Source organism: Phodopus roborovskii, unplaced genomic scaffold (assembly GCF_943737965.1).
Source record: "Phodopus roborovskii unplaced genomic scaffold, PHOROB, whole genome shotgun sequence".
Lineage (NCBI taxonomy): Eukaryota > Metazoa > Chordata > Mammalia > Rodentia > Cricetidae > Phodopus > Phodopus roborovskii.
The window spans coordinates 30,217,415-30,236,006 of record NW_026126571.1 but is presented as its reverse complement, the minus strand read 5'-3'; the positions used below and the strand labels follow the sequence as shown (position 1 = coordinate 30,236,006).

Genomic DNA, 18,592 nt, shown 5'->3' with positions numbered 1-18,592 from the left:
TAAATGATAAAATTCAATTCCTTAACAGCAGGACCTGATAGCCTATACCTTTAATCCCAGCAGAGGCAGCTGGTATTTCAAGGCCAGCCAGGGATATAAAATATAAAGTGAGACCCTGTCTCAAAAACAAAACAACCCCCCCCCCACCATTATGTAGTGAAGTGTATCAGTCAGTATTCGGGAGAACAGTACAGCCAAAGACCAGTGTTTTTCAAATTAGTACATGTCATAAAAGTCTTACATGTATAAAAAGACCATTCAAAGAGGAAACAAAACCAAATGTGAATCTCAATGGTATGATGTCTTGTTTTATATCATAATTAAAATGTCAAAATTACTGAGTTATAAGCTAGGCATGCTGCTGTGTGGTGGTCCCAGCACTGGGGAGGCTGAGGCAAGACTGTTAAATTTGAGGACATTCTGGGCCACATGTTTGCACTGTCTCAAAAAACTACAAATACTAAATACTTAATACAAGAATAACTATAATTATTTGTAATAGCTTTAAAAAATACATGTTCTATTTCAACTATATTTTTTTTCATGAGGTTGTAGTTTTAAAACAGTGAGATGGCTCAGTGGGTAAATATGCTTGCTGTACAAGTCTGGCAACCAGCTTGATTCAAAACCCTACCTAAAGGTAGAAAGAAAACCAACCCCATGGAGTTGTCCTCTGACTGCCACAAATGCACTAAGGCATATACCCCCTCCATCATAGAAAGTTTTTCAAGAAAACAGCATACAGTATCAGGGTACTTGTACATATGAGCCAGATAATAAAAAAAAAAATGAGTTTCCAGATGACCACAGCAGTGGTGGCAGTGTGTGTTTTTAATCCCAGCACTCAGGAAGCAGAGGGTGGCCCTCTGTGAGTGAGGCCAGCCTGGTTTACAAAATGAGTTCAGGACAGCCAGAGCTGTTACACAGTGAAATCCTGTCGTGGGGCAGTGGGGAGAGGTTATACTAATGAATTAAAAAATTAAAACTATTGTTTTTGATACTGTGTTTTAGATAGGGTCTTAACATGCAGTCTTGGCTGGCCTGAAGCTGCTATATAGTCAAGACAGTTTTGAACTCAGTGATTCTGCCTACCTCTACCTCTCTAAAGCTGAGATTAAAGTGTGTGCAACCATGCCTGGCTCAGTTTTAATTTTTAACATGGTTGGTATCCACGGTTAAGGATTCTCAATCTTCAGCTCATGTTGAGCATAATAGAGGCCAGAGTTTGAGTCACTCATCTCATATGTCATCTGTTGTCTTAGTGTTCTGTTGCTGTGAAGAGACACCATGACCATAGCAACTTTTTTTTCCTTTTGTTTTTTCAAGACAGGGTTTCTTTGTGTAGCAGTCCTGGCTCACTGAAATCTAACTGCCTCTGCCTCCCAAGTCCTGGAACTAAAGGCATGGTCCTCCACTGCCTGGCTTGCCCACGGCAACTTTTATACAAGAAAACATTTAATTGGGTAGCTTGATTACAGTTCTGAGCTTCAGTTCATTATCATCATGGCAGCAGGAAACAAGGCAGCATGCAGGCAGACATGGTGCTGGAGAAGGGGCTGAGATAAGAGTTCTACATCTGCATGCAGGCAGCAGGAAGTCAGTTGAGACACTGGGCAAGTATCTTTAGCATATGAGACCTCAAAGCCCAGTTCCACAAGGCACTTCATCTAACAAGGCCATACCTCGGCCATCAAGGCCTCACTTCCTGATGGTGCCACTCCGTTTGGGGACCGTTTTCTTTCACATCGCCACATCCACTGATTAAAGAGTTTCTTTCCTCCAGTTTGTCTTCTGTCAAGTTGAATATATCTTGAGTTTGAGTTTATGTTATGGTTAGTGACATGAACATAGAAGTTCCCTGGATATTGTAACATAAGAAAATACAGGACTGGTTCCTCACAGAATGTATAATGTACTTCCATCAAATTCCTTTTCTTCCTTCCTTCCTTCCTTCCTTCCTTCCTTCCTTCCTTTCTTTCTTTCTTTTAAACTTAGGAGCAGTATTTTTCCTTAAGACCTGATTTGAAGACCAAAAGCTTTGGAAATATCAGTGAGCGTGTTGAATTGAGGAAGAAATTGGGCTGTCAATCATTCAAATGGTATTTGGACAATATTTACCCTGAGATGCAGGTACCTGGCCCAAACGCCAAACCTCAGCAGCCCATCTTCATCAACAGAGGGCCCAAGCGCCCCAGAGTCCTTCTGCGTGGACGGGTAAGACAGCAATCCTGTCTGAGTGTTTCACTGGGAGCAGTGTAGAACTGTGATAAATGACTAGATTTAGTGCAGATTTAATTGCATTCTCAGGGTTGGGGATTTAGCTCAGTAGTAGGCAAGCTTAAGGCCCAGGGTTCAGTCCTCAGTTCCAAGGGAGGAGGGGGGTTGACAAAATAATGTTATTTTGGGGATTTCCCCCTACAGGCAGAAAAGTAGAAAAGGTTAGAAATTTTAATGTGTTTGCTGTTTCCACCCAGGTCAGGATCCTGTACTTGCTGCCTTGGAGGCACTGGGACCTTATGTAGGTTATGTATAAGCTGGAGACAGGCAGCGTGAAACCTGCAATAATCCCTCAAAGGGAGATGAGCAGGGAAACACAGCCCTTGTCATGTTCAGTCTCAGATCTATGAACCAACTCAGACAAAGAGTAAAGGTGGCAATTGGTGTGACATGCAGTGAGATTTCATACCCAAAGCACTGGCAGTCCTCAGAGCTTATTAGGGCACACTGTGGGCCCTTCCAATCACACTTAAGGCTTAGGGCCTACTGTTCTGAGTAATTTCTAAAACTGGCATTCTGGAGGCTGGGGAGACAGCTTAAGTGGTAAAGCACTCTATAACTCAGCACAAGGATTGGAGTTTGGAGCCTCAGAACCCATGTAGATACTGGTTAGCTGTGGTCCACCCGTAATTCCAGAGGTTGGAAGGCAGAGACAGTAGCCTTGGAGCAAGCCTATTGAGCTCTGTGGGTTTATTTGAGAGACCCTGTGCTTCAGTGAACAAGAGGGAAAGCTTGCACAAGAATGCACACACAGGTGTGCCTGACCACACCTGTGCAAATACCCCATACATAGCCAGAAAACTGGTGTTCTTGCGGGTTTCCCTCTTAAATTCCAAAAGCACATCTCCCAACTTTTGTATTTCTGGACAATTGAGCCTAGTACTTTTCTCCTGGTTTACTTTATAAAAGTCCAAACAACTACCAAGATGTTTATTGGGTGTTTTTCTTAAAAGAGGTATTTTGTACCCATATGGTTGAAATCCCTTCCAGTAGAATTCTTGACTTTTTGTGTCACTGTTGGAAGGTCAGCATATACATAATGTACATAAACAAACAATAAAGCAAAAGCTGAAAAAAATGTTTAAACAGGGTTTCGCTGTGTAGCCCAGGCTGGCTGAAAATTCATGATCCTCCTGCTTCAGCTCCATGAGTGCTTGCTTGGATTACAGGCCTTAAGTCACCATGCATGGCTTTATTTCCTGTCTTTATCTTAGCTCCTGGGTTCTTTACTTGGGATTGTGGAACAGCATTTCTCACTCCAGGCATACATCCCCCAAGCACCAAAATGTCTACATGGGAGTCCTCAAGAACACTGTTCTCTTTTGTAGCTCTACCACCTGCAGACCAAGAAATGCCTGGTAGCCCAGGGCCGCTCCAGCCAGAAGGGAGGACTGGTGCTGCTTAAGGCCTGTGACTACGGAGACCCATCTCAGGTGGGTGATGCCTGCTGGTGCACAGCCACTCTAGGGAGGGGAGCACAAGTGGAAAGGCCAACTGTGACTTAGAGATCATTTAAAATAACTACTTCTGTCTTCTTGTTTTTCTGCCTCTGACCATTGCTTGTCAGCTGTTTAGACCTTTGTGCTTTCTACTGTGGTGTGGGGAGTGCTCTTTTTCAAACTTTACATTCTCAGTAGACGAACCAAAGTCAGATTTTCCTCCTTGATTTTTACAGCCCTTTAACCTCAACATAATTTTGGTTCATTGCATCCACTTAATTTCAGTTAGTTTGTCTTTTCAGTATTACAAAAATGTAAGCAAATAACTTATTTCAGTTTGTTACTGTAATTTCAGGCTTAACTTATATGTCAGCATAACCTAACTGATCTAAACTCACAGTGGTCAGGATTGGCCTGTGTTGATTATCACTCCATTTTAGTTAGTGGTGCATTGCTGTCACAGGAATGGACAGCCCTTTTGAGAAATAGAATGTATGGTTGGACATTTCTCGAATTTTTTTGTTTGTTTTTTGAGACAGGGTTTCTCTGTAGCTTTGGAGGTTGTCCTAGAACTGGCTCTGTAGACCAGGCTGGCCTCAAACTTACAGAGATCCACCTGCCTCTGTCCTCCCCCACCCAAGTGCTGGTATTAAAGTCATGTGCCACCACTGCCTGGGAAAGCATTGAGAATGTACACAGACAGAGGTCTGAGGCCAAGTTGTAGCACTAAGTTCTCTTCTCTGACCACATGGGGACAGAAATGGAACTTAGGTCATCGAACGTGTCCCTCAGTGGCCTGAGTTAGTTAAATGGTTTTAAGTTTACTGAGTTGTGGCCATACAGGATTATGCTAATACTAGAGCTACTTATAACTAAAGCATAATAAACAGTGCAGTTCCTCAGTCTCGTTGGTTTCATGTGGCCAGCACAGGATCTGAAACAACAGCACAGGATTCAAGCAGGGCTTTCTAGTACCTGTGGGAATTCCTTTTGTGATGGCACCTGCAGGAGAATGTCTCACTGCATCTGTACTCAACCGTTTTTGAGGCCTGGGCCAGAAACGCACATCCAAGGGAAACCCTGCTTCAGGTAAAATCTGCTATATCACAGCAGACGCTGCTACCTGGAATTGGGGTGTGATAATTCTGCAGAAGGACTGAAAGCTTATTCAAGGACTGTGGTAACTAATCAGCTTTATAGGTCTGTGAATTAAGAGAATGATTTACAGTATGTAAGGAGTATGGTTTTTCCTCCTCCTGCCTGGTCTTGTCCCGCCGCCGCCGCCCAGTTAACACACCGAGACTCTGTATTAGATACAATTCTGTTGGCCAGTTACTTGTTTATCAGCTAACTCTGTCTTAATCATTAACCCATTTCTATGTATTTCCACGTGGTCTCCTTACCGGGGAATGGGGCAGGCATCTGGTCTCCCCGGTCTCTCCATACTGACTCCCTCCTTCTTCTTTCCTCCTTGTCTCCTAGTCCCTCCTATCTTCCTTTCCTATTGGCCAGCAGTGCTTTATTCATTAACCAGTATGAGAAACATATATACATAATGGCATCTCCCATCAACAATACTTTGTTTTGGAGGGCTCTGTGCCACAGCAAAGGAGGCAATCATGATGGGATCCCCTTTACTACCTGTCTAGGAATGAAAGGAGGAGGACAGTGTACCTCAATCCCCTTCAAAGACGCCCCAGAGTTCACTGTTTCAGATAGTTGAGGCAGTGCTCTGATCAGTGTGTCTCCTTGTGTAGACCACAGAGAACCTACTGTGAAGCTATCCAGGCAGGCCCTCATTCCAGTACGTAAACACTTTTCTTTGTTTTGTCTTTCTTGTCTTTAATTTCTTTTTAGATCTGGATTTATAATGAAGAGCATGAATTGATTTTAAATAACCTCCTTTGCCTTGACATGTCAGAAACTCGCTCTTCAGACCCACCCCGGCTCATGAAGTGCCATGGGTCAGGAGGATCTCAGCAGTGGACCTTTGGGGTGAGGAGCTTGTGCATTAACATGGGAGGGATGGGAGCTTGAACTAGTCCTAATGCTTTTACAAAAATCTTTCCTGAATGCTGCAAGAATGTTTAAGTAAAATCAAGTCCTTTTTTTTTTTTTCTTGCCTTCCCCCCCAGAAGAACAATCGGCTGTACCAAGTGTCTGTTGGACAGTGCTTGAGAGTGGTGGATCTGGTGGATCAGAAGGGCTCTGTTGGCATGGCTATCTGTGATGGCTCCTCCTCCCAACAGTGGCACCTAGAAGGTTAAAGTGGGACCTAGCTGGAGACAACATAATTCACCAGGTTTTCTTACACCTGCCACAAATGAAGGTGCTTTATGAAGGATGTAGCTGACCCCATCAGGCAAGAACCTTGGTAGAAGGTGCTACACTGGGAGTTTCATTATTTCTGCTGCTAAGGGAATCTTGTTTATTCCAGGGGAAACAGAAAATAATTCTAAAGAGATGGGCCTATTAGTATAAACCCAGGAAGCAGACATTTCTATTTATTTATGTTTCTCTTATTCTCCCTTGGAGATGGAATGGTTTCTGTCTAATCAAAGAGGACTTCATAGGAGATTTTTTTTTTCTACTATCATTTGTTTAATGTTCCTAATAGATTTTAAGAACTAGTTGAATGCATATTACTTTCAGCTTCAGAAGGTATCATGTATATTTAAGAGACATTTAACTATTATAAATTATTTTGATGACTTAATAGGGTGTCTACATTAAATAAAGGATCTTTTTTTGATCATTTAACTAGGATTTGTGCCTCTCCCATGTTCTCATTTGCTATGGGGCTGGCCTGTGGTCTGGATACCTGGGAATAGGATGGAAAATACTTCATGAGTGGCAGTTCCTTAGCTCGACCTGAGTGAATTTGGGTACAACAGTTTGCCTATGAAACTCTCTTCTAAAACTGCTAAGTAGAAGTATCTCAGAAAAATTCATAAAAGTTTGCAAACACTCAAGCATGAAAATACAAGATAATCTCCCTGCCCCAAATTTCTATTTCTCAGGTATAATCTCATATCACAGAAGCTCAGTGATGTTAAATAGAGCACAAAGCCATTTTAAACCCCATTTAACATCTGTGATATGCATCCTAAGTATTTTACCTGTTATAGTCGTCAAAGACTAGGATGCAAAAGGCAGTGGGTGGAATTAAACCCAGCAATAGTAATGACCAAGTTAAATGTCATGTTACTTGAGGTTAGATTGGATAAGAATGCAAGACCAATTGCAGGCTACCCACAAGAAGCTCACTATAACTATCCACATATCTGATAGTAGCTATGTTAACATGAGGTAGAATAGATTTCATCAGGGAGCGCTATTTAGGGGATAGAAGAGAGTTCGTTCTCTATGACAAAAAAGTTCAGTTCATCCACAGAAAATAACCCCAACACTTATACAGCTAACAACTTCCAAATACATGTTGCCGAGACTATATCTATCTACAATTATAGTAAGACATTCCAGCATGCCTTTCAAAACCTTATAGACACATAGGAAAACAGGATTCTGACATCTTGACAATACATAGTATCACTAAGTTGATATGGTTGGGAACACTCACCCCACTCAGTACCAGAACTCATGATCTCAGGTAGATCATAGTCCAACTATAAAACCTTCAGATAATATGGTGGCCCACAGATGTTGCTGAGTAAAGGGAAACTCATTTGTTGGGGGCATAGCAGAGAGCACATCACTGGAGAGGCAGGCCAGTCTTACATAACCAAACAAGTCCTTGCTATTCAGCCAAGCAACTCAAACTGTTCACATACTAGGCTGTACTCAGACATCCCCAGCAGCTTTTATTTATGCCCAAATTGGAAAAAAAGGGGCAAGAACAGAGTTTAATAGGATATGATAAAAGCTCAACAAAAACTGGAGACAATGCCCAGACAATGAAGACAGCAAGAGAACTCAATGAACACTGCCTGTCTCCAAGCCTCTCAGCCAGGAAAAACAGTTATATCTGTCTACCAAAGAGGTTCATGAGATCCTTGGGAGAATTCAGATCCCCTGAGAAGTGACAGGTTCCTCAACATCTGATAGTACCCTGACTCTTAGTCCAGGTTTCTTTGATGTAACCTGCCTAATTTTAGGTATTTAATTTTACCTAAGCCACAAAAAGGGACCAGAGCAGACTAAGGCTAATGTAAGGCAGAGGGCTACCCAGAAGCTGTGGGAAGTTAGTTTCCAGAGTTTGTTGTAGGAATACAAAGCTATTCTTCAAAATTCCAGCTGGCCTCTTTAGGTGTCAAAATTAGTTGAAAAATAATTCTGGAGGATTTGTGCCAATTCAAAAACACTATGCTACTGACTTAAGGGCAAGGAGCCAACTAAGAAAAAACAGGTCAGTGTGGCCAAAGTGACTTTTAGCAAGGAGCCAATCAATGCCTCGAGGAAACCAAGTCTGCACGTGGTCCAGGGATTCCCATTCCACCTTCCACACACAGGATCCACATAGGCCTCTGCACTCACTTGGCTTTGATGTGAGTCATGCCTGCATGCCAAGCACTTTGCTAACTCCGAATCTGCACATTTTACTGGAAGAACTGGTTGTATCAGAACAAACCTGAACCTTAATTCTCTCCATCCTTGACTGAATACAAATTTATTTCAGGACAGATAACAGATCTGAACATAAGATGAAAAATAAAGCTTTTGGAGGAAAATATCTTCATGACTTCAGAGTAGGCAAAGATTTGTCAAACAACATGTCAACCTTAAAATAGCAAAACAATGATGCTTAATCAGATTTAACCACTCCCTTCAAGACAGAATGAGAAAACCTTGAGACTTGTATTCCATGTATCACTTTTTACAATGCACCAAAGGACTGTGTGAACACATTAAGGTGGCAGAGGTGTGTATACACATTCACTGATGAAATGCAATCCAACCACAACACGTGCCATTTCACAACATAAAACAGACCCCATCCCACCAGATGGGGGAATGTCCTTCTGTATATATGTTTCAATTATTGGCTGATGAATAAAACACTGATAGGTCAGTAGCCAGGCAGGAAGAATAGGTAGGGCTACCAGATAAAGAGAATGCTGGGGAGAGGATGGAGAAAGAGGCCATTAGAGAGAGATGCCATGTAGATAGGACAGACCGAGCATTCTCTGGTAAGATAAGTCCATGAAGAAATACTTAGATTAATAGACATGGGTTAATGATTAAGAGAGAGCCAATAAGAAGCCTGAGCAATCAGCCAAATAATAATTTATTTGGGGGTAATGGGCTATGGGATCAGGTGACGGAACCTCCCCTAGGGGTGGATATGTGGAAATGCAGAGTATGCCTTAGGTCTTCCCATCAATACCCACAAGAACCAGAGCAACTAGTAAATAAGAACGTGACAAGAAATGGCTAATAAAAGGAAATGATTTGAGAACAAGTTAAATTCTTCACCTGTGGTAAGGAAACACACTGTGGCAGACCAATTCCTCTTATGGCTGGAATGTAAGAGATTGTGCTCGCACAGTCTCCTAATGGCACCACTACCTTCCAAGTAACACCAGCCCAGGCCAGGGCCTCCTACACATGGAGACAAACCACAGCAGGTAGCAGCTCTCTTCAGACTGGGTCATGGGGACAGAAAGACAGCATTCCTGAGCGACAAGCCCTCATGTGACCCAGAATTCATCCCAGAGCATAGGAATAGGTTGATAGAGTGGCTTTGAAGAAAGCATATCCCAAGAGGAATTTGAGACTGTGGAGTAGGTAAAGGGTAAACTGAGGAAAAGGAAACAGGGTACTTTATTTTCATGGCTAGAATGAAACTGAGTTGGAAGAATTCTCTATAAAGCAGCTTTCAAAACTCTAAAACCCAAGCCAACAGCCTGCACAAGGAGATGCAGACACGTGTACAACCAACATGGAAAGACCTTTGCAAACCACATACAAGGTTAACAATCGAGATTTGACAGCAGACAGGGCTGACAATATAATTAAGATGAGGTGCTGAGAAGTCAGGTTCCATTTCATTAGGGAAATCTCAAGGACCTTTAGCAGTAACAGATAACACTTTTTCAGTATGATGCTAGGCTTCCCCAGCTAGACAGGCCGCTGGCTAGGGTGTCTGGAGCATAAAGAAGCAATGTCAGTCTGCTCACCTGGTGAGGGAACCACTTCACTGTGTCTGGCTTCCTTGATATGCAGCAAAATACTTTTAGTTTGTCAGATTGGTGGGGGGAGGCTATCCCAGGAAAGTAGGGTGATCCATAAACAAGGGTTAGAGACAAGTTTAAAGGAACATTGGTCAACACCTTCTTAGTATAAGAAATCTAAGTGCAAATTGAAACTAAACTGTTTATGTCATAGAGACATCTCTGTGATGCTGGGCCCACTATGTCTCAAAGTACATGGTGCCAAGTGTGTAGTCAAAGAATTACAGGTACCTGGGCCAACATGGAGCTGAGGTCTTGATATTGTACCTGTTTTCAAGCCTAGGACTCACTGTGAGGTTTCAAAGTTGGGACCCAAGTGGCCATGGAGGACATCACAATGCTGCCCACTGGCCAGATGCTGGCACTGTACTGTCTACTGCAGTCTTCAACACACATCCTTTACCTGGGATGCTGCCCCTGGTACAGTATTTAGGTGACTGATCTGATGGTGAAGATTGTCTTTCTTCCCCTTCCTGGCATTGATGAGGTCGTGAGGAGCCAACATCACTCTAATAAACACAAAGGCATTCATTCCCTCAGAATCCTGATAGTCAAATGTGTTTGGAGGCAGAGAGGAGAGATGGCATCAAGTAGGAGTTCTGAACCCATCAGATTAGGAAAGGAATTTTGATGCTTAGTAGCGTCTTCATTCCTGAGAGATGGTCTTGTTTACATATATTTGGCCTAGGTTGACCTTAAACTCACAATTCTCTGCTTCACTTGGGATTCAAGTTATATACCATCATATCTCCTCTTAGCAGCTACATTAAGTTAAATATAAAGTTCATTCATTCTGTAAAACTGAAAAGTCACTTGAGGAAAGGAACCCTGTCTAGGTGGCCTAGCTGCAGCACACAGCTATAGTCCTGAGTTCTCAAGAGACTTGAGGAGGGGAGGGTGAGAAGGCTGCTTGAGTTTTGGGCAACACAGTGAGACTTCATCTCAGACAAATAAACAAAAATGGGCTTTAAAGAAGCAAATAAGCTCGAAGAGTGATCTTTAATCCCACCATGTTGAGCAACTAACACAAGTTCTCTTCCTTCTTTGACCAAGAGAGGGGAGCCCACAGCTGAATTGCCATCTGAACATCCAGACTAGTAATTTGGACACCAAGCAGAACCAAACTCCAAACATGACCACAGCCCACACAGAGCACAAGGCAGATTCTATAGATGTAAAATATTTTATTTGTAAATGGTGATCTTCTAAATCTGTGTCCACAAATTCCAAAACCCATAACACTCTGTATACTTCAAAAAATTCAATTTTGCCAACATTAGATACTATTATACAGAACAGAAAACAACGAAAACCCGGTAGGACAAATACTGGTAGGATGTCAGAATATTGTACAAGAGAAGAAAAATATTCAAGAAACAAATTTCATACAGCTATTTATCAAGAGAAAAATATATACAATTGATTTATTCTGTAAGATAAAAATACATCATGCCATATACATTACAAGCTGAGAGCTGTGTCACTGAATGTATCCACAGCTCACAGACCACTCGAATTGTGCACACAAAAACTTCATTTTATACTTAGCCTGTGAAGTGTCAGTACCAGAATTTTAAGTACAAAATAAAAAGCTAACCTGGTTCAAATGCTGATTAAGTTTCTACAAGCAAACACAAAACAGTGTGTTCTTTTTTATTAAAGAAATGTAAACAAACAGTTCATACAAACACATTTTAAAATTACATCTTCGAAAAACCCTATTGCCGGAGTCCTGCAGCTGGGAGTATAATCACATCTCTCACTCTTTCTCACTTTTTTTTTTCTTTTTTCAAATTTTTATGTTAAATAGAAGGCTAAGGAGTTGGGTTAGGTCCCTGCTACATGACTCTATTATGTTTACATAATTCTGTGTGGTCGGAAACAATGTTCTGATCAAAACTACTTTTGCTGAAGAAAAAAATTCAGCCTCCATTTGGGTGTGTGTTTAAGCCGTTATTCACAGTTATCACAAATTGTAAGCACAAAAAAACCTGACTGAAGAAGTAGGGATGCAACAATATAATATGAAACTTTTTAGTTTAAATCACCAACAGCTATAAAATTTGTAGTCGTAGCACAGCGCTGCTCTGTCAGAAGTTAGGTGTAGAAAACAAGCACTAATAGACAGTTTCCAAAAAGCCCAGACACACCAGGGCAGAATTTTGGTTATTACATAATTATAATGGCATATTTAATAACACAAAATTATATTGTAACATCCCTACCATGGTTATAAGCACCCGAGCTGCTGCAGCGCCTGGTAGCATTTGGTCAATAACTATTTTTATACTGTTTTTCTCAAAATATTTACATATTTGTACAAAGTAACAGGGTTTGTTAGTTCTGCAGGTAACAGCAGCAGCTTGGCTTTCTTCTAACTTTTATTTAAAAATAGCTTCATTCACTTATTCAATAATAAATACAAAAAGTTTCTCTTATTTTACAGAAATCAAAAACTACAATAAACTGACTCATGGAATCAAGTATTCAAATGTATTTAGTGCAAGTTATTATCCCTTAGCTCTATCCCTAAGGAAGTCATCTCAGTACATTCCTTGATCAGTGGTGTCCACTTATTAAACTCAGGGCCTGCCCCTGTCAGTAAGGCATGGCCAGCACTCTGGACAGCCCCCTTCGCTGGTGATTTCAGTCTTACATTCATAGGAAGGCCCCACCCTGGGGCAGGGCAGCCGCCGGCTCTTTGCCCCAGTAAAAGTTTCTCCTTAATGAAACTAACAAAACAAAAACAAAACAAAACCCACCCACAAGGAAACAAAATGAGGGAAAGGAAAGAAAAAGAAAACAAAAGTGCTGGACCAGTCTGTGACTCTGCTGACCTCAGTGCACAGCAAGGCAGCCTTGACTGGCTCCCTCTCTGCTGCGCTTCCTTCAGACAAAGGCCGAGGAACCAGAGCTTCCAGAAGCTGTTTTTCAAAAAGTCAGAAAACAAAAATATCTTTCTGTCTGTAAAATCCAATGAAGTGTTGAGTCGCCTCTTCCTAGGGACGAGCCGCCCGCCGAGATAGCAAGGAATGCATTAGTTCATCCACTTCCGGCAATTCACTGCTCCACAGTGACATGGAATCTTGTGCTGATCATCTTCAAAGTCAAACTTATAATCATAGCAGAGCTGCCCATGGCAAAGACACAGTATGAGACAGGGTAGTGCCCCACTTCCATCTCCCTTGTATCTCACAATCAGCAAACGAAATACACACAAGCCAAGGCAAGCCTGGGTTTGTTGAGGTACCATGGGACCTTTTGGGAAAGTGGGGTAGGTTGGGGACCACAAAAGGAAGTGCAGCTAAACACTAATAGGAAGTAGATTTTCAGGAAGGTGAGCTAGATATGCTGAGTTTCTATGTCTTGTACTATGTTCACTCCACCACTTTGGGCAAAATGAGGACCAGCACTATATCTCAAACCACAGAAGGCTCCTTGGTTTGAACTTGCTATCCATTGCCAACATTATGGCTTTCCCCTTCTCATGTGGATGGAAGCTTCTCAAGAACCACCTCTCCTAGAAGCTCCCACAGATTTACTAGCTGATTAGGATTTGCTTCCTCGGGGAGATGGAACATTGCAGATCTACATAAAAATGACCTGGGGCTATGTTTAATCCCCTTCATTGCCTTTACTACCAACATCTGTACTTTGTACCTCATATAACACAATTCAGAATATTAACACTAACTTCCACCATCCCAAACCTGTCTTCACACAGCATCTCAAGCCTACCAACACCCCATGTCTCACCAATTAATGTACCAATTGAGCACTTTGTTTTGTTCTGTGATGACAAAGTCAATGCCTTTTTCTCCATGGTGGAACATGTGGAGTTCAGGGTACCTTGCATCTGTTTTTGCAACCAAGGCCACTTGTAAGTGGCTCAAGATGAGCTGTTTCTCCTAAGATAAGTTGTTTTGGATCAACATTCAAATTCCAACCCAAACAACTGGGTGGGAAGCAGTATGACTTCCACCAAATACACTTTACACCCTTCCCCCCTCCACACCATAAAGCCAAATGACGGAAAAGGCAAAGTAAATCTTTTGGGCCTTTCCTAACTCAGAAATCAGATGCCATCTGGAAAACTACATAAGAAAGAAGACAATTGCACCTGTAGAGCAGCTGTGCTGAGAAAAGCCACTGCCTTTTGTTAGGTGTTTGCTGAGTTCTTCCCTGCCCTATAGAAGGAAATGATATTTCTCCACTTTACAGAAAACAGGCTTGGCAAAACTAGAGGGTGTGTGCAAGATGACACAAACAGGAGCCACTAGACTGGGGTATGCAGGGCTTGTCCTGGAGTGATGCATCCTGGGTCCTGGCACCTGGGTGTTTATACACATGTTACTGTGAACTGTACAGTGAGCTTTCACCTAGCTAGATAAGCATGTTCTTAATTTTAAAAGCACATTCTAAAAGGACCAAGTAAATAGGCATGATCTCACACTCTGCCCACAGAAGAGTGGGGCTTCATCACAGTGGACATACCCAGGCTTCTCAACACTGCAATCTTCCCAAGATCTTTGCCATGGACACCAATTCCTGACTTAGAGCACTAGATTCAAGGTGTAAAAGCCAGAGTTGGGAAATGTAAATGAGGCAATTAAGACTAACAATAATCTTAGGTGAAAAATTAGAATAAAGTCACCTCTTTGAGATATTAGAAACAAATGTCATTTCAAATGAAGCATTTTAAAGACAAAACAAAAACAAAAAACCCACATCACATAAATGATATGATGTGAAATTCTCTGAGTATCACATGAGCAGTCAGGAACATATGGCTCCCAAAACTCATACCTAAAGCCCTTCCAACAATATATCATGTGAGTTACCAAATCCATGTACCTGCTAGAGGTGGCAATTCCATGTCTTAGATGTCAAGTCAGTGGCAGGCATCATTTTGAGAGGGGCATGTCAGACTGTCCAGATTAGGGAACAAAGGAGACATGTGGATATATGTGGCGGGTATCATGTGGCTTTAAGAACTACTACACAGAAGCCAGCATTTGAATATTTGAAGTGAGATGAAGAGATGACAACTCTGGGTTAGGGACAAGTGTCTAAGAATAATGTGATGGAGACCCAAGGGCCATGAACAGACAACAGGAAGATTTGTTCTCTACTACTCCTTACCTCTTCTCCTTTCTGGATTCTCCTGTTGGAGCTAATGATAATCTTGTGTCCTCTCTCAAAGGTCACTACTTCAGCCACACAGTTAGGGGCACACGAATGGTTAATATACCTACAAGACAAATCAGAAAACTGAACATGAGAACAGTGAGGAACTTTCCCTTCTAAAGAAACTAATGACATTTCTATTGATGTACTAACAATGTGAGTACAAAGACTGACTCCAGTCCACGGCACAGCCACAGGGAGAACATCCCTACCCAAGCAAAGCCTTCTGGACCAATTGTCTTCCTGCCTCACCTTGCAGGCCCTCCTGTGAGTGTGGCATCGATCACGTGGTCATTGTCCATGCGGAACATGTACACGCCTCGATTCTGAAGAGAAAACATGTAGTCATCAGTATGATCTGAAGCTGCTCCATACTCAGTCTGTTCCTAAAGCACCCTGGTCACATTCCTGGACCCTACCAAACCCAGTTGATGCATTTATGATGGGGCATTTGTAAATCTGGGAAATATTAATCTATAGTTACATATGGGCAAGTAACACCAACTACAAAAAGATGATGGTGAAGGGCAGAGACAAGAGCTATGTAAAAGTCTACAGCTATGGCTTCTGTTCAAAACTGAATACACATGGCTGTGTTCTTCAGATGTCTGTCTGTAGTCAGTTTATATAGTACCTGGGACTCATAAAGCTTCTCTTTCCTGTTTGCAACTTCATTTCGAATAATTGTTCCAATGTACTCAATGACCATGGTGTGTTTTTCGATGTCTCTAGCAGCATACAGGCCCAGTCCCTAAATAGAAGGAAAAAAAGGATTGTATGCATTCCAACATACCTGACATACTTTTATTCTCTTCATAAAAATGTACTGTCTTAGAAGCCTCATCAAAAGCCATATCTAAGATCTCACTAAGTTGTCCAGGCAGTCCTTGAACTTGTGGTCCTTCTGCCTCAGCTTTCTGAGTGGCTGGGATGACAGAAAATCTGAACTGTTCAACACACTGGCGCCTTATTTGGCAGCTCATTCTGTCTAGACCTGTAACTAGTAGTCCTTGTAATACACTGTCTTAGAAGTAGTAGCAAACAAAATTGTGGAAAATATATTTTAAAAAGTAAATAAATAAATAAAACATTCATAGATAATCTTCATTTTCTTGCCCTAATTTGTGTTTGTGCTTTTGATTCTCACCAGGGAATTAACTGTAGAGAAAAGTGAAGAGAAATTGTGAAGATCAAGTCTTGTTCATGGTATCTGCCAGAGGCTTCTCACTGAACATACAGTAAGGGGTTGGCAAGAATAGATGTCTACATGTCACAGATTTATCTTTAAAAAAGGAAAAAGAAACTCACTTATGCAGTTTGAATGGTTCCAAGTGCGACTCAGGTATGAATCAGAATATAAAAAAATGTGGGTGCAGACCGACATTGTTTGGATCAGTGTAAGCAAACAGTCCAAACTGATGCCTGTTCTGAGAACCTAAGGCATAGTAATAGCAATGGTTGCAAGATCAAGTTAGCACAGCAAGTTATATGCTAAATGCATTATAATAGGCTATACAATAAAAGGAAGTAAAAAAAATTTGGAGTTTTTTGTAAGGATAAAAAAAAAACTAGGAGATACAACATACAGTATGTGCACAGAAATGATATAAACTTGTATGTCTACCTAAAAAAAAAAAAAAAAAAAAAAAACAACAACTATGTAGGGAAAAAAAAGATATTAGAGTTTCTGAAGAGTATAAGATATTTCATATGGGAAAACACCTAACACTGCAAGCTGGTACAAACTGAAAGAGACAAAGGCTAGTCATGACAAGATAGCTTCACCAGCAGTCAGGAGCTGTATCTAAAACTCTGTTCAAGGCTCTGTGGTGCAAAACATTTCTTCCTCTTCCAGAGAAATTGAATTAAATCAATTCCCAGGACCCACATGGCTGCTTATAACAGTCTTTAATTCCAGCTCTTAGGGCCCCAATGTCCTCTGCTGGCCTCAGTGGTCACATATATTCACATAGTACTTATACCCACACACAGACACATGAATAACAATAATAATTAAAAAAAAAACTCAGTGTCAGTTTACACCTGCCAACCTGTCAAAAATATAAAAAGTGGGAATACCTACTATAAGAGAAAACCAGATTAGAATCATAAGCTGCAGAAAGAAGCCAGTAATTCTGGATTTTTTGAAAAAACATATTACTAAAGTAAAAAGTAAATATAGTTTACATAGAAGCCTTACTTTTTGGATTATATTACAGAAGACTGAAATGATCAGTGCTAAGATACTGATGGCATAGCATTTGTTATAACACACTGTCAAGAGCAGTGCAATGGTGTAATCACAGTTTATCATCATGAAGCATCACACAACGAGAATACAATGGGAGACCTCAGTGTGGAGACCTCTGTGTGTTCGTGGGGAAAAGCAAGTATATACAATATGGTTCTGTTTTATAAATGTATAATGTGTATGTTCCTAAGACATAAGCACAGAAACACTTAAGGCATCTACTACCATCACTATGATCACCAAAGAGATGAGCAAAGAAAGAAAGGATAAAAGAGAAATGACAGAGAGTTGAAACTCTCAAAGATGACTCAGGTTGTGTCAGTGAAGATGGCTCAGTGGACAGAAGTGCTTACTGCACAGTAGTCTGACAATCTAAGTAGAACGAGTGAATCTCATGCAAAGGTGGAAGGAGAGAATTAACTTCTGCACTCCTGGAATTGTCCTCTGCACATGCACACCACCACACCGGTTCACAGTAAGAAATAAAATTTTAAAAATGACTCAAGTTAATTATGACTTGAAGATACAGTCAAGATCCTAATAAAAACATTCCTCAAGAACAGGCACAGAATGAACAATCACTGTCTACAATGCAAATGAGGAGAAAAGCAACAGAAAGCAGCAGAGACAGGGCCCTACATGCCCACATAATCTCAAAGAGGGTCACAGCAGAGAGAGGAATGTGAAGCAAGACTTCAAACAAAATGATCATGAGTGTAAAGAGCTCTTAGGAGGTTGCTGAAAACGTATAAGAAAAATCAGCCAAAAACAGAGGACATCACAGAAGAGCAAAACAAGGAAACCAAAATCAGAAGCAGGAAAAAAGCAATGAAGCAGATGCTCATCTAAGTCATGAGACTGGCTGAGCCCCTCCAGAGCTGGGTCTCTGGGATGGGCAGGCCCCCAGTTTGTCATTTTCAGAACTCCAGCTGATGCTGAGGGTCTCAACAGCTATACTTGGACACCAAAGGTGATTTCTTAGTACAAACATAGAGAAAGCGAGGACAGGAAAGAAGAAGGGTGCTCAGGCTGACGGTCACAGTGCTCTAGACTAAAAGAAAGTGGTAAAAAGGGTCTTACGCCAGGCACATTTTCAAAATGTCCAAGAACAAGAAGATTCTAGAAACTACCAGTAAGGAGGAAAGAAATTCCACTAACCTACTGAGGCTCTGTGCTGTACATAGAAACAATGGTTTCCAGGAAGAGGCTGGGACTTAGTGTAGGACAGAGTGAATTAACACGATTTT

General features: G+C 41.4%; 2 protein-coding genes across 12 annotated transcripts in view; one reads left to right on the top strand and one right to left on the bottom strand.

The window, feature by feature from the left end:
- Galnt11 (polypeptide N-acetylgalactosaminyltransferase 11) overlaps positions 1–6,482 on the top strand; it is a 30,132-nt gene extending 23,650 nt beyond the window's left edge. For both annotated transcript variants that reach the window (XM_051203228.1, XM_051203227.1), the window contains exons 9-12: positions 1,996–2,214; positions 3,606–3,710; positions 5,574–5,711; positions 5,852–6,482. In XM_051203228.1, coding sequence (XP_051059185.1) covers positions 1,996–2,214; positions 3,606–3,710; positions 5,574–5,711; positions 5,852–5,983 — 594 coding nt within the window. In that variant the 3' untranslated portion in view covers positions 5,984–6,482. The remainder of the gene's footprint in view (positions 1–1,995; positions 2,215–3,605; positions 3,711–5,573; positions 5,712–5,851) is intronic.
- Positions 6,483–11,071: 4,589 nt separating this feature from the next.
- The window catches only part of Kmt2c (lysine methyltransferase 2C), a 216,371-nt gene continuing 208,850 nt past the window's right edge, over positions 11,072–18,592 (bottom strand). For all 10 annotated transcript variants that reach the window (XM_051203215.1, XM_051203205.1, XM_051203208.1 and 7 more), the window contains 4 exons: positions 15,729–15,845; positions 15,347–15,420; positions 15,050–15,158; positions 11,072–13,037 (listed from right to left, as the gene is read on the bottom strand). In XM_051203215.1, coding sequence (XP_051059172.1) covers positions 12,945–13,037; positions 15,050–15,158; positions 15,347–15,420; positions 15,729–15,845 — 393 coding nt within the window. In that variant the 3' untranslated portion in view covers positions 11,072–12,944. The remainder of the gene's footprint in view (positions 13,038–15,049; positions 15,159–15,346; positions 15,421–15,728; positions 15,846–18,592) is intronic.